This window comes from Bufo gargarizans, chromosome 2, assembly GCF_014858855.1.
Source record: "Bufo gargarizans isolate SCDJY-AF-19 chromosome 2, ASM1485885v1, whole genome shotgun sequence".
Classification (NCBI taxonomy): domain Eukaryota; kingdom Metazoa; phylum Chordata; class Amphibia; order Anura; family Bufonidae; genus Bufo; species Bufo gargarizans.
In genome coordinates this window covers 575,049,745-575,063,400 of record NC_058081.1, presented here as the reverse complement: position 1 = coordinate 575,063,400, position 13,656 = coordinate 575,049,745, and the positions used below count along the sequence as shown (strand labels likewise).

General features: G+C 43.1%; 1 protein-coding gene across 3 annotated transcripts in view; it reads right to left on the bottom strand.

The window, feature by feature from the left end:
• Positions 1-2,801: 2,801 nt before the first annotated feature.
• Positions 2,802-13,656, bottom strand: part of PRDM10 (PR/SET domain 10) — a 51,257-nt gene continuing 40,402 nt past the window's right edge. For 2 of the 3 annotated variants that reach the window (XM_044281741.1, XM_044281742.1), the window contains exons 13-23: positions 12,663-13,010; positions 12,368-12,523; positions 7,437-7,616; positions 7,236-7,346; positions 6,938-7,138; positions 6,600-6,731; positions 6,305-6,475; positions 6,065-6,205; positions 5,821-5,971; positions 5,398-5,498; positions 2,802-4,116 (exon numbers count right to left, since the gene is read on the bottom strand). In XM_044281741.1, the coding sequence (XP_044137676.1) occupies positions 3,925-4,116; positions 5,398-5,498; positions 5,821-5,971; positions 6,065-6,205; positions 6,305-6,475; positions 6,600-6,731; positions 6,938-7,138; positions 7,236-7,346; positions 7,437-7,616; positions 12,368-12,523; positions 12,663-13,010 (1,884 nt within the window). In that variant the 3' untranslated portion in view covers positions 2,802-3,924. The remainder of the gene's footprint in view (positions 4,117-5,397; positions 5,499-5,820; positions 5,972-6,064; positions 6,206-6,304; positions 6,476-6,599; positions 6,732-6,937; positions 7,139-7,235; positions 7,347-7,436; positions 7,617-12,367; positions 12,524-12,662; positions 13,011-13,656) is intronic. The other variant, XM_044281743.1, reaches the window with a different exon arrangement.

Below are 13,656 nucleotides of genomic sequence, written 5' to 3'. Positions count from 1 at the left end.
CAATGCATGATAAGTCAGGTCTATGTACCACTTGCTGTCTTTTTGATTGAGGTAATACTTGTGATATGCTCTAATTTGCTATTTAGACCAGTTGCACTGGTCATGCCTTTTTCCTACATTGTCAAAGTACATGTGATAATGTGCTTTATTGATGTCTACTTTAATAAAAAGAGAATGTTTAAAAAAAATAATATTACAGGTTACAGTTATTAGATTTCTTGAGAAGGGTTGTTAATCCAGGGAGTTTTTTCCCCCCTAAAATGAGGAAAATTGGCTTCTACCCCCCAGGGTTTTTTGTTTTGCCTTCCTCTGGATCAACTTGCATGATAACAGGATGGACAGATGTCTTTCTTCAGCCTTACAAACTATGTTACTGACAATATTCCTCATCTGTGCTACAAACGCTTCTAGCCCTTACAAACTGCCCTTTCAGTATAACTTTCCAACAAGCCTTGGGATTTGTCAAAGGAATATTGCCAGGCCAGATGTCCATCCGTAGACAGCTGTTTCAGGTGCTTGCCCCTCATCAGTACAGAGTAGGACTGCCAATAAGTAGGGTGGGTTCGCATTTGCGTTATGGCATTCCGTTATAGGTTCAGTTTATAACGAAATATAACAGACTTTGTAGACAGGATTGTGTTTTCCGTCCTGCATAACGGAAACCAGACGGATCCGCTATGTTTGCCTATAGACTTCTATTATGACGGATCAAAACGGAATGCCTCTTAAAGGCTTTTGTTTTGCATTTTGTCATAGAATTCTGTTATTAATGGAACCTATAACGGAATGCCATAACGCAAGTGTGAACCCACCCTAAGTCTCTGTGGCGAAACCAACCTCGCCACTGGGTTTTGGAGAGGCCTGTTTAAACGCCTCTTGCCTCAGGATTATGGCCCATACTAACTTTTAAACCCCTGAACCTATTCCAGGGAATTTTGGATAGGTTTGTCCCCAAGTTATACTGTTTAAATTGATGTAAGTTATATGTATGGACAATGTAACCTCACAAAGTTGTAACAATTTATAATAAGTGTAACTTGTCAGCTTGGGAGGAATATGCTGGGTGTGGTTCTATTATCCCATTGTGTGTTTAAATGGTGATGTCTGTCCTGTTGTCTCCACATATGTATTGGCGATCTCCCTTTGTCCTGAGAGATAATTGGATTGCCCTCGGTTGTCTCCGGGACAGAGAGGAGGAAACCATGATGCATTGTGGGGATGTGTTGTATCTGTTCTGTGTCGCAGTCTCCCTTCTGGTCCTCTAGGGGGCGTGAACGATTGGTTGCTGTACTTGCATTGTGTGTGTTGTAAGATATTGATTGGTTGGATTTCAAAACCCTGTGGGCAGTACTATGTTTGTTTTTATGAATAAAAGAGGCTGTACCTGAAGTACAGTCGGACCACTGCTTGACCCTCAACACGGAGCCTTGTCTCGTTCTTGGGGGGATTCCCTGTATGCTGTTAGAGACCGATTGCCAGGAGTGTAAGCTGATTGTATGCTTTTCCTGTTCGTCTGCTAGCAGCTATTCGTGAGGTTCCAGTTTGGAGTGCTATTTTGTATCCAGTTCGGGAGTTTGGTGTTCTGCAGTAGCTGTGCCTGTCTCTCAGAAAGGGGCATATCGCCTAAACGGATTTTAACCCCTTGTCTGCTGAAGCGGTCCGTTACAGTCTCCATACAGGACTGGTCTCTTTAGCCAGCACCCCAAGCTGCTTCCAAGGCATCACACTGAGCCAGCCAGAATCCTTTACATTAGGCATGGAATAACCCCTTTAAAGGGCTTCTGTCACCCCACTAAACCTTTTTTTTTTTTTTGCTTACTTATAATCCCTACACTGCGATTTATGGCTACATGATCAAATTAATCATTTTGGTCCTGTAGATTTAGTTGAAAACAAGCTTTTAAAATATGCTAATTACCTTGCTACCAGCAAGTAGGGCGGCTACTTGCTGGTAGCAGCCGCATCCTCCGATCGTAAAGACGCCCCCTCCACATTGTGATTGACAGGGCCAGGGAACGGGATCGTTCTCTGCTGGCCCTGCCTGTTTGCATTTAAAATCTTGCGCCTGCGCCGCGGCCGTACCTGTCTTCAATTGGCGTGAGATGCTCCGATGCTAGCCTCAGGGCGGCTGCCTGGGTGAAAATAAGGGTATGTCCAGGTTCAGCTATAGTTGATAGCATGCATGCTTGCAGGTGGCGTGTTCCACGCTCCATCCACCTCCGTGCTGAACTATCACCTAACAAACCGCTGATACCAGAAAGCAACAGCGATATCCATATAGACTTGGTATGATTCACATTTTTTTTTGTGTTTTTTGCTAATCTGGCTTTTATGCCCTTTGAATACGAGATTTTTGTGATATATATTGTCCCTTGGATTTTCTACAGATTTCTTAGATGTTTATATGTTTTGAGTCACAAATAGATCGGGCAGCAGCTCACCTGCTTGTTGATGGTTTCTATGACTCAAAACCTTCACGGATTAGAAACAAACCTTCCTTTGTACCAAGGTGCGTTCCCATTTTTCTCCTGAATGTGTGGGAACGTGGCCTCACCCTGCTCAGTCTGTGTGGAGAAGTTTACCAATGATCTTTTTTTCCCCTCACTGAACAGGCAAAGCTGCAATGTAAAGCATGGTGAATGCAGCAGCCTGAGCCTCTCTGATAAGACAGGGGCTAAAGATTCATCATCATAATATACAACAGCCGCTTTCTTCACCCTTCAAGAGACACCAAATGCAAAAACTGTCAGTGAACTAATCCACGATGGAAAAAAAACATGTTTAATGCAGCAGGATGAGGCCCAGGTAAAAATAAATACTTTATAAATATACTTGAAAACGTGTAGAACAGAGGAATATGTTTTCATACATTTCAAGTTACAACTGTTAAAATACATTCCTGTTTTAGAAACTGAGAACGGCGATTCCAACCAGGCGGAAAACACTTTCCAGTTCTGTCCATCCTCTCTTGTGGACAGACCTATAGAGAGGTCGTAATCTTCACAGTATCTTGCACTTTGGGGACAGAGGTCAATCATTCTGGGATTATAAAATTAATTTACAGAAATTACATCACGTCTGGACGTCAGGACCACAGTGTCGCCCTGATAAGCGAGCGTAGATGGGACCGGAGGAGAATTTACCAGCATCCTGTTCAGCCAGAGAGGCTCTAGTGGAAAACAGGCGACATTGCGATGGTCATGTAACCAATACACTGCTGCTTCCCTCGAAGACTTGGTCAGTATACTGGTGTAATCACACACAAGGCGGCACTTTGGAAATACCGTACGTAAATGAAGCCTGAGACGCTTACGTCTGAAAATTAATTTAATGCAAGTCGATAAAACCGAGCTTTCAGGATCCTGCAGGTTTCTAAAAGTAAAAAAAAAAGAAAAAGAACTGCAGCAAAAAAATAAAAATAAATCTTTCAAATGCTGTACATGTGATTCCAGTATATCCCGAGGAACAACCATAGGATGACGTTACTGGGAAACAAAATGGCTGAAGCGTCTTTTTAAAATCATTTTCCACAGTCACTCAGTTTATGCCCGTACCTGATACAGCCGACCGCAGGACCACCTGGACCTTTCCATTAGGAACACACCGCTGTTGTAACTCATCCCCTTTTTACTGTACACCTATGGGGCATGACTACATGGAATGAGAGAAGGCAAGGTGATGCCGTGCTGCACAGCCGGATAACAGGCAGACCACTGCCCGTAAACCCCTGAAGTATTAGGATGGGTTTAAAGTGACAGAATTGTGTGTGCCAAACTATGCTGCAAATTGTCACAGTTAAGACTCTTTCAAAGCGGTGAGAGAGAACAATATATTGCCATAGTTCACACGACAGAAATCTTGTAGTGAGGGTGTCCCAGCACAGGCTCTGAGCCATTGCTATAGCGGTCCATGTGCAGCCTCACATCAGGGCTTGCCGATATGCATCTCACTGCTCCCGTTCATGTTGGTGGTGGTGGTGATGATGTATTGTGTGGTTTGTGATGGATTGGCAGAGGTTTGCTCCATGTGGTCTTGGTTGGTGGCCACCTCCTCTGTTAGAGCAGCAGCCTTCTTCATGTCCAGATCGGTCTGCCCATCAGAGATGACGTAGTGTGTCTACAAGAGGCAGACATCATATTAGCAAGTCCATGACATCTAAGGCTACTTTAACACTTGCGTTTTTGCCTGATCCGGCAGGGATCAGCAAAAACGCTTCCGTTACTGATAATATGAACACCACTGACTTGCATTGTGGGTCATGCCGGATCAGTTTTGCTCCGCATCCCATAACGGAAAGAAAAACACATTGACAATGAATGGGAACAAAACGGAAGTGTTTTTCTCTGGTATTGAGATCCTCTGCCGACTCTCAATACCGGAAAATGTAAACGCAAGTGTGAAAGTAGCCTAAAAGGAGGATTAAAGGGAACCTGTCATCAACTTTATGCTGCCCATACTAACAGCAGCATAAAGTAGAGACAGGTGAGTTGATTTCAGCGGTCTGTCATTTATAAGTTAAAAGTAAGTGGTTGCCTAGAACCAACCTCACAATCAATGCAGACTGGGCCTGGAAAAGAGTCCCGGCCACCTGAGAAGAGTCCTGGTTATTCGTGACTTCCTGCTGATGACTGACAGGCTTCTACCTAGTTTTCTCCCTTTCTGTCTAGGAGAGAACTGACAATCAGCAGCAGATGGGCAGGAGAGCAGGAGATTAGGGATAACCAGGACTCTTCTCAGGTGGATTTGACTCTTTTCAAGGCCTAGGCTGCAGTGATTATGATGCTTGTTCTCGGCAGCCACTTACTTTTAGCTCATAAATAGCACATCGCTGAAATCAGCATTTCTGTCACTATTTTATACTGCCCTCAGTGAGGTCAGCATAAAGTTGATGACAGGTTCCCTTTAAAGGCTATGTACACCTTTGGGGGCAATTTTTTAAATTTAATTATTATTGTTTTATACTTATTTTGAGCTAAAAATCATTTTTTAAATTGGTGTTTATTAAAAAAAATATGGAATCCTTTTTTGTGTACATAGCTGAGATGCTCTACTAGCTGCCTGTGGATTTTCTGTCATTTTGGGCTCCTTATCTCTTTTCTCTTACCTTATAAACACTCATTATAGCTCAGTTCTTATCTTACTGATAGGAATGTGGCTTAAATAAGTGTTTATGACCTCTCAGTAGCTTAGAGATAAGAGTTATTAGGCACAAAGTGAAACTACCAGTCACACAGCTAGAAATACAGTTGACCCTTTGTGACAGAGTGGCTCATTATTTTTAAGAAAATCAACTGAAAATATGATTTCTAGCCAAAAGTGAATAAAATGCAATCAAACAAAAATTGCCTCCAAAAGGTGAACATAGCATTTAAGGGGATAAATTCTGCATAAACATACCTTCACTTGGCCACTGTTCACTGGGGTAACCGGGGTGCCCACAGCCGCCTCTGTAATGACATACTGACCCTGAGGTAATGTCATCATCTGGATCTCCGAAGCTAAGAAATAAGATTAAACAGAGCAAACTAAACAACAATCAAGTAAATGATTATTAACTTCTCCACATACCACAACCAATAAATGAAACTTCCCTCCCAAATCTGCAGCTGGAAGCAAGCAATTATAGTTACCAATAGCACGTGACTCTACTTTAGTAAAAAAAAAAAAAATCAAAGCTATCCAAAATTAACAAGCTGCTATCAGATCCTCCAATTAGAGGTAGGTCTAAGTGCTCATCTGTCCATTTATCAGCAGCCTAAGTGCATTAAGCACCTTTTGGTTTGTTGCAAGAGGATTAGGAACAGACTCTCAACAACTTACGGTAACCTCGGAAAGAGTTCCAACCACTTTGCAGGTAGGCATGTTGCACTGTCGAGTTGGTCTGAGTCTGGGAGGTCGGGGTATGCATGTCTGAAGGACTGACCTCTTGCTCTGCTTCCTGTGATGAGGGACTGAGAGTCTGTGCCCCTACCTGAAAATACACAACCCGAAACATGAACATTCGGCAAAGAAAACCCCATCAATCTCTATAGTGTTAATGAATAGAAACAGTATGTGCGGTAACCTGAGAAGAGGCCTGGGTGCCTGGGGAAGGATCAGTCACCTGGATATGCTGGACCTGGATGGCGTGCTGACTGTATCCTTGGGATTCATGCAGCTGCCCCATGTCTACAGTGGAATGCTGGGTCTGGTGGGGTGACGGAGCCTGAATAGGAGATTAAAAAAAAGATTATATAATTCAGCATAAATGTATCCTTGATGTTAGGAGATTGCTTAGTGAATGGCATAAGGGCACAGATTTTACCTGGGCAACCTGCACCACCTGTAGTTGTATATGCTGAGGTTGCTGCATGCCAGCTGTTGCTTGTGACACTGGGATATACTGTATGCGCTGATAGTCACCCTGGGCTGTGCGGTATTCTGTAGTCAGAGTCTGTGACAGCTCAGTCATTGCCTGTGTCAGAAGATCTGTTGTCTGAAGAAAAAGCATTTCAGGAGGTTACAGGACAGTCGTTATATAAGAAGACAGCAGCGGTGTAGAAATCAAATCCGCACTGGTCACCTTCGTCACATGTATAACTGAAGCACCAGCTACTTACCACCACAGTTTCTCCACTTGCGCCATCAGCTGTCAGCACTGTAGGGGCTGCATTTATCATGGTAGTCTGTGTGCTGACGGGCAACAGTGCAAACTCCGGATGTTTCTTACGTATATGTTGGACCATCTTAGTCTGAAATAAACATGTGTATGTAGCTGTAAGATAACGCGTCCACATGTAGCCTCAGAGTAGTATACAAGAGTGAAGCCAAATAGCATCATAAAACCCACAGTAATTTGTTACTTCCAACTTTTCAGCATTAGCAAATAATTTAGGTTTCCGACTTGCCCCGGCCTAATAGATTAGCATGGTCATGGAAGAAACAAGATCTCACTCACCTTACTACTGTATTGCTTGGCACAGTGTGGGCAGCAAACTGGGGGTGTTGCAATTGTCCCCGTTAGTTGGGTATGAGTACTCAACATGGGATCAGGCTCTCCAGGTCCGGCAGGACGGAGCTTTCTGATACTGGGAGGGAGCTCTGCTCCCGGGTGGTTCTTCAGGATGTGTGCCTTCCTCTTGCTGGCGCTTTTGTAAACCTGCAGTAGGAAAACAGGCCAGTCAGAAAGTTCTATCACCATATAGATACTAAAGTGTCTCATCTCCTGGCAGGCAGGCAGAGGTACTGAGACTTACCTTCTCACAGTACTGACAATAGTAGTCGCGGTTGGGTTTGATAATGGGCAATGTGAGCTCAGGAACTTCATCTATCTTCATTTCTGGATGCCTCTTTGACAAATGATTGACCTGAGATGAAATAAGAACATGCAAGAGTTAATCATGTGAGAACACAGGGCACAAAGAGACCAGGAGTGTATTACTGGACATCTTCCCTACCAACATGCCCCTTCTCCGGAAGCCCATCATACACACGCGACACTTGAACATGAAGCTTTCATAGTCTGTGGAGGCGATGCGTGGCTTGAATGCTTTGGTGCGCCCTGTGCGATCTGCTTTCTTGGCTTCTCTCTCCGGATTGTGCATGCGCTGCATGTGTTCCCTCAGCTTGTCCTTTCTCTGAAATAACCAGAAATCTTGTGTTATCTGTACAAGCACATGACCTTTAGCGTGCAGCTGGAAATAAAATGATTCTAAGTAAAGTCAGTAGAATGATAAGTGAGCGTCCAGGTAAGCCTGTCCTCCACAGACACCATGACAAAAACCCAGGGGACCCCATTGTAGTCAATGGGATCTGATGAGCGCTGTTTTTTTTATGTTCCTATTCTCAGGTTCTCGGATGGTCCCAGATCCTAACAATGCGCCATCACTTTTCTTCTTGACAGTGCCACAGGAAAATCATTAGGCTACAAAATACACAACGACTGAAAGCTGCACCACAGTGAAGGTAAGGCTACTTTCACACTAGCGTTCGGCTGTCCGCTCGTGAGCTCCGTTTGAAGGGGCTCACGAGCGGACCCAAACGCTTCCGTCCAGCCCTGATGCAGTCTGAATGGATGCGGATCCGCTCAGACTGCATCAGTCTGGCGGCGTTCAGCCTCCGCTCCGCTCGCCTCCGCACGGACAGGCGGACAGCTGAACGCTGCTTGCAGCGCTCAGCTGTCCGCCTGGCCGTGCGGAGGCAAGCGGATCCGTCCAGACTTACAATGTAAGTCAATGGGGACGGATCCGTTTGAAGATGCCACAATATGGCTCAATCTTCAAGCGGATCCGTCCCCCATTGACTTTACATTGAAAGTCTGGACGGATCCGTCCGAGGCTATTTTCACACTTAGCTTTTATATGCCAAAATAATGCAGACGGAGGCTCCGTTCAGAACGGATCCGTCTGCATTATTATGATCGGATCCGTTCAGAACGGATCCGATCGAACGCTAGTGTGAAAGTAGCCTAAGTCACTGCCGCAATGCACCTTAAATTATTTCCTTTAAGGGGAAAAATACGCAAGCGACCTTGCAACTATCAAAAAGTTCTTACTTTGTAACCGTATACATTTCAGATCGACTTTTTCAGTCACCATTTAGTCTTAAAGGGGTTTCCAAGTGTGTATTCATTACTCCCCACTCCCTTGTCAAGGGAAGTATAATTGGTCGCTGTATTTACTGTGTATTCAGTCCCAACATGTAACCTACCAGCACTGACAGGGTCACGTGCATTGCTGCAGCCAATGACTGGCCACAGCGGTCATGTGTCCCCAAGTGGAAAGTGACCACAGTAATGTGCCACTTGGGGACCTGTCACCTCTGCGGCCAGCGCACTTGACCCCCATCCGTGCTGGGACCAAAGCAAAGTAAGGACAACGGTGGACACGGGGCCAGTAAGTATTTTTTTTTCCCCTGACAGGTTCCGCTGGGTGGTGAGTATTTAAAATTCAATTAGAAGCTGGACAACCTCTAATGCTTTCACCCATAGAAGGCAATGTTAATATTAACATTTTACTTGGGCACTTCTATTGCAGTAATTTCTCTATATATTTTAGGCATGGTGCTGTATCTTCTTAGAGACCAGCCCTGTCTGGAGACTTACTGGAAGAAAGATGGTATAGAGACTTAGTGGCAATGCTGCATGGGAAATGGATATGCAAAGAGGTATTATCCCAAGAATGAGAACTCTCTCACTAGCGCCACCCATTGGAAGTGGCTTCCAAAGATCTGACTTTCCAGCAAGGGATTTAAAAAGGGACTATAGCCAGGCCAGATATCCCAAAGCTTGCTAGAAAGTCAAATATTGACTCCTATTAAGCCACGTCCAACAGGTGGTGCTAGTGAGATGGTTCTCTTTCTTTTTTGCATATTCTATATATTTAAAAAAGTACACACAAAGTGAAACTAGACTTTAACCCCCTCCTAACCGGCGCCGTACATGTACGGCACTGCATGACGTGACTTAAGACCCAGCATCGTACAGGTACGGAGAGCGGAACGGGCAGATGCAGGAGCTGCACCTGCCCGATCAGGGGCAGGGGGCCTGCGGTCACTGACGGCCGAGCCACTGCTGTAAATGCCGAAATCGTTAAAAACATCCATGCCGCCACTTTAAGCCTCTGTATGCCACGATCAGTGCGGACCGCGGCATGTACAGGGTTAGTGGAGGGAGGGGGCTCCCTCCTCGTCCCCATCGCGTATCCGCGCTGTGGTGATGGGGACCCGATGGCTGTGAAGACAGCCCGATGCCTTCCATAGGCATTGTGGCTTCCCTTCACGTAAGCCTGCGAGACCCAGACCCCTGGGTCTCACAGGCAAGGAGGCTGTAAGTGTATTACACTGGTAATACACTGATAGACAATACGTTACAATACACATGTATTGTAATGCATTGTGGAGGGCATCAGACACCCAAAAGTTCCACAATGGAACAAGAAAAAAAAAGTTTAAAAAAAAAGTGTTTTACATCATAAAAAAAAAATTTAAGTTCCAAGTTAAAGAAAAAAAAAAAAAAGCACCCTTTCCTATAAATAGGAAAAAAAAAAGAAAAAAATATCGACATATTAGGTATCGCTGTGTCGGTATCGACAAGCTGTATAAAAATATCACACTGATCCACCCAGTCAGGTGAATGCAGTAAAAAACACTAAATAATAAAGTGCCAAAACAGCCATTTTGTGGTGTAATATTAAGCGATCAAAAAAATCGTATGTACCACAAAATGGTACTAATCAAACAGTCATCTCATCCCCCAAAAATGAGACCCTACATAAATCAATCGTTCAAAAAATTAAAAAAATATATCTCTCAGAAAATGGCAAAACAAAAACTTCTGAGTCCTACCATGTGCAACATTTTATTGGAAGAAATGAAACTTTTCATTTTCACAGCCAAGTGTTTCTAAATTCCGTCTATGGTGTCAAAGTTCTCAGTACACCCCTTAATACATTATTTTGAGGAGTGTAGTTTTTAAAATGGGGTCACCTTTTGAGGGTGTCTCCTGTAGGGGGTCGCTTCAAATACAAAATGGTGCCTAAAAACCAGTCTAGTAAAATCTGCCCTCCAAAAACCATATCATGCTCCTTTCCTGACCAGTGTCGTGTGCCACTACAGCAGTTTACCACCACATATGGGGTATTTCTGTAAACTGCAGAACCAGAGTAATGCATATTGACGTTTATTTTGCTGTTAACCCTTGCTGTGTTGCAAGAAAAAAATATTATGATAAAAATTAACAAAAAAAGATGACATTTTTTAAATATCACCTCCATTTTCCTTTAATTTTTGTGGAACACCTGAAGGGTTAAGTTTGTAACATCAGTTTTGAATAACTTGAGGGGTGTAATTTCTAAAATAGCGTCAATTATGGGTGGCTTCTATTATGTAAGCTCCTCAAAATCACTTTATAACTGAATTGGTAGGAAAAATAGCAATACTGCCACTGCGTTTTTACATTATAAATTTTACGACGTTCATTTTTCGGTACAAATAACATAATATCTTTATTTTCTGGGTCAGTATGATTACAGTGATACAAAATACTTATAATTTTTTTTTTTAACGTTTTAGTACTTTTTTTTTTGCAATAAAACCCCTTTTATTAACCCCCAAAAATATTTTGCATTGCCACTTAACAAGACCCATAACTTTTGTATTTTTTTTCTATGGAGTTGTGTGAGGGCTTGATTTTTGAGGGACAACTTGTATTTTTCATTGGTATCATTTTGGAGTAAATGCCGCTTTTTGATCGCTTGTTATTACGTTTTTTCAGTGGAAACTAAGAATAATTTTTTTTTTTTTACAGCGTTCACCATAGGGGATAATTTATGTAATATTTATGTAGTCCGGGTCGTTACGGACGCGGCAATACCAAACATATGGGGGATATTTCCTTTTTGCAATTTTTTTCATTGAAAAGTGTATTTTCAATGAAAAAAAAAAAGCATATTTTTTATTTTATGGAATTTTTATTTATTTAATAAATTTTTATTTTTTTTCAATTTTTTTTACTACTTAAAAGTCCCACAAGGGGATTATAATATACAGTATTTTGATTGCTTTTAAAATGTAATGCATTACATTTCAATAGCAATGCTATTCAAAGATTGACCAGCAGGCTGCGCCAGAGAGGCACAGCCTGCTGGAGATAACTGCAGACAGGCTCGGGGCCCTGATCGGAAGCAAGGTAAGCTTCCCAACACATCAGCACCCTGCGATCGCATTTTCGTGGTGCTGATGGGAGACAGAGGGAGTCCGCTCCCTCTGTCACCACTTTACATGCAGCGGGCGCCATTGTGCCCGGCATGTAAAGGGTTAAACAGCCTGGATCGGCACTTCTGCCGGTCAGGGCTGCGAGAGCCGGGTCCGCGCTCCTCGCTGCACGGGGGACCCATGCAGCGCTTACACTGTGCTGCCGTATAAACGCGGCGGCCCAGCCTAAGGCCCCTTAGTGACCGCTGTAAAAAGGCGTATGGGTGGTCACTTAGGGGTTAAAAATGATGCCAACATAAAGTAAACATATAGGGAATGTTGATTGAGAACTATTTTATGGGGTATTACTATCTGTCTTGAAAGCAGAGAAATTCAAATTTAGAAAATTGTGAATTTTTCCCAATTTTTGGGTAAATTTGGGATTTTTTTTTTATTTATAAATAAAGGTGAAATATATCTGCTCAAATGTACCACTGTCATGAAGTACAATGTGTCACGAGAAAACAATCTAAGAATGGCTTGGAGGACGTTCCAAAGTTTTTACTCATGACACATATGTCAGATTTGCAAAAAATGGTCTGGGCAGGAAGGTGAAAACAGGGTTTAATGTACAAAGGCAGAAGTCATTCTTATGACATGGGTAGTTGGCTGAGTCTTTCTATGGACCAGAACGCACCTTAAACTGCTTGCCACATGTAGAACAGAGGAAGTCCTTTCGGTCAGAGTGTCTGAGCATGTGCAGACGTAGCTTGTCTGGCCTGCAGAAGGCCTTATCACATTCCGTGCACTGGTAAATCTTTTCAGAGTGGAAGCTCCGCACGTGTTTCTTCACCTGGTAATGCATATATGAGCAATCATGAGTGCCTGACATATACATTTTACGTTAGCATAATGTCATTTTTTATTAATGTAAGAGAAAAACAGAAGAATATGTAAGCCAGCTGCAAATGAGGGTAAATCATGTCTCTGACCTGAATGAAGTCAGAGAAGCGTTTTTTGCAGGTTGGGCAGCTGAAGCAGCCGTCAACTATGTGCACAGCAACATGGTCTTTCAGAAGATCCAAACGGTCAAAGGAGTCTGTGCAAAAGATACAGGAATAAGTCTTCTGGTCCAGATGGAACTTCATGTGGTTCTCCAGGGAACTGGTGCTGATAAAACCCTTGTTGCAGATGTCACAGGTCAGAGGACAATTGCCATCTCGGCCATGGAAGCGCAAGTGTTGGTCAAGTTTCTCCTTTTCCCTGAAGGCCTTTCCACACTGCAGGCATTTGAATGGCCGGTACGTCTTTCGGATAAAAAGATGCTGCAGGGCGGCATTCTGCAAAAAGCCAAACCAATTATCTGTTACTGAAATGGAGTGGGATTATAGAAAAATCGATGGTGAAGAGTGAACGGTGGTGGGTGGGAGTAAGCAGAAAATTCAAATGAAGAACTGTATTCATGGCTTTGCCTACCCTGCCCATTGCAAACAGCAGGTGAACAAGTTTTAACCTACCTGCAGCTCCAGCTGACAGGTCAGCATGTGGAGAGAGAAAGACAGGTTACAGCTGTATACTTGTCTGTAGACAGCGAGTCTACGTCTAAGCTTAGGGCTGGGAAGGGTTAATGCAAAATGCAAGGGTGGGATCCACAATACGGTTAGAATCTTATCATGTAGCTCTGGGATTAAGAGCGTTCTGGACACTACAAGAATATAGAACATTTTAGGATCTATTTAGACTGAAAAAACAAAATGATGTTCACGGGAAGACTTTCAGCTATGAACATTTATCAAGATTTTAGCATAAAACAAAAAAAAATCTGGTTTCTTTCCAGATGATAAAAGTGGGACTTCCTGTCATTATACGGCATCATCTGGTCAGTAACCTATTTGATACTGAATTAGCAGGTTTAGTAATCTTGGGTACCTATTTGTCTTACAGCCTTTTTGCAGTATGCCATTATATGTATTGCTTGATTAATTA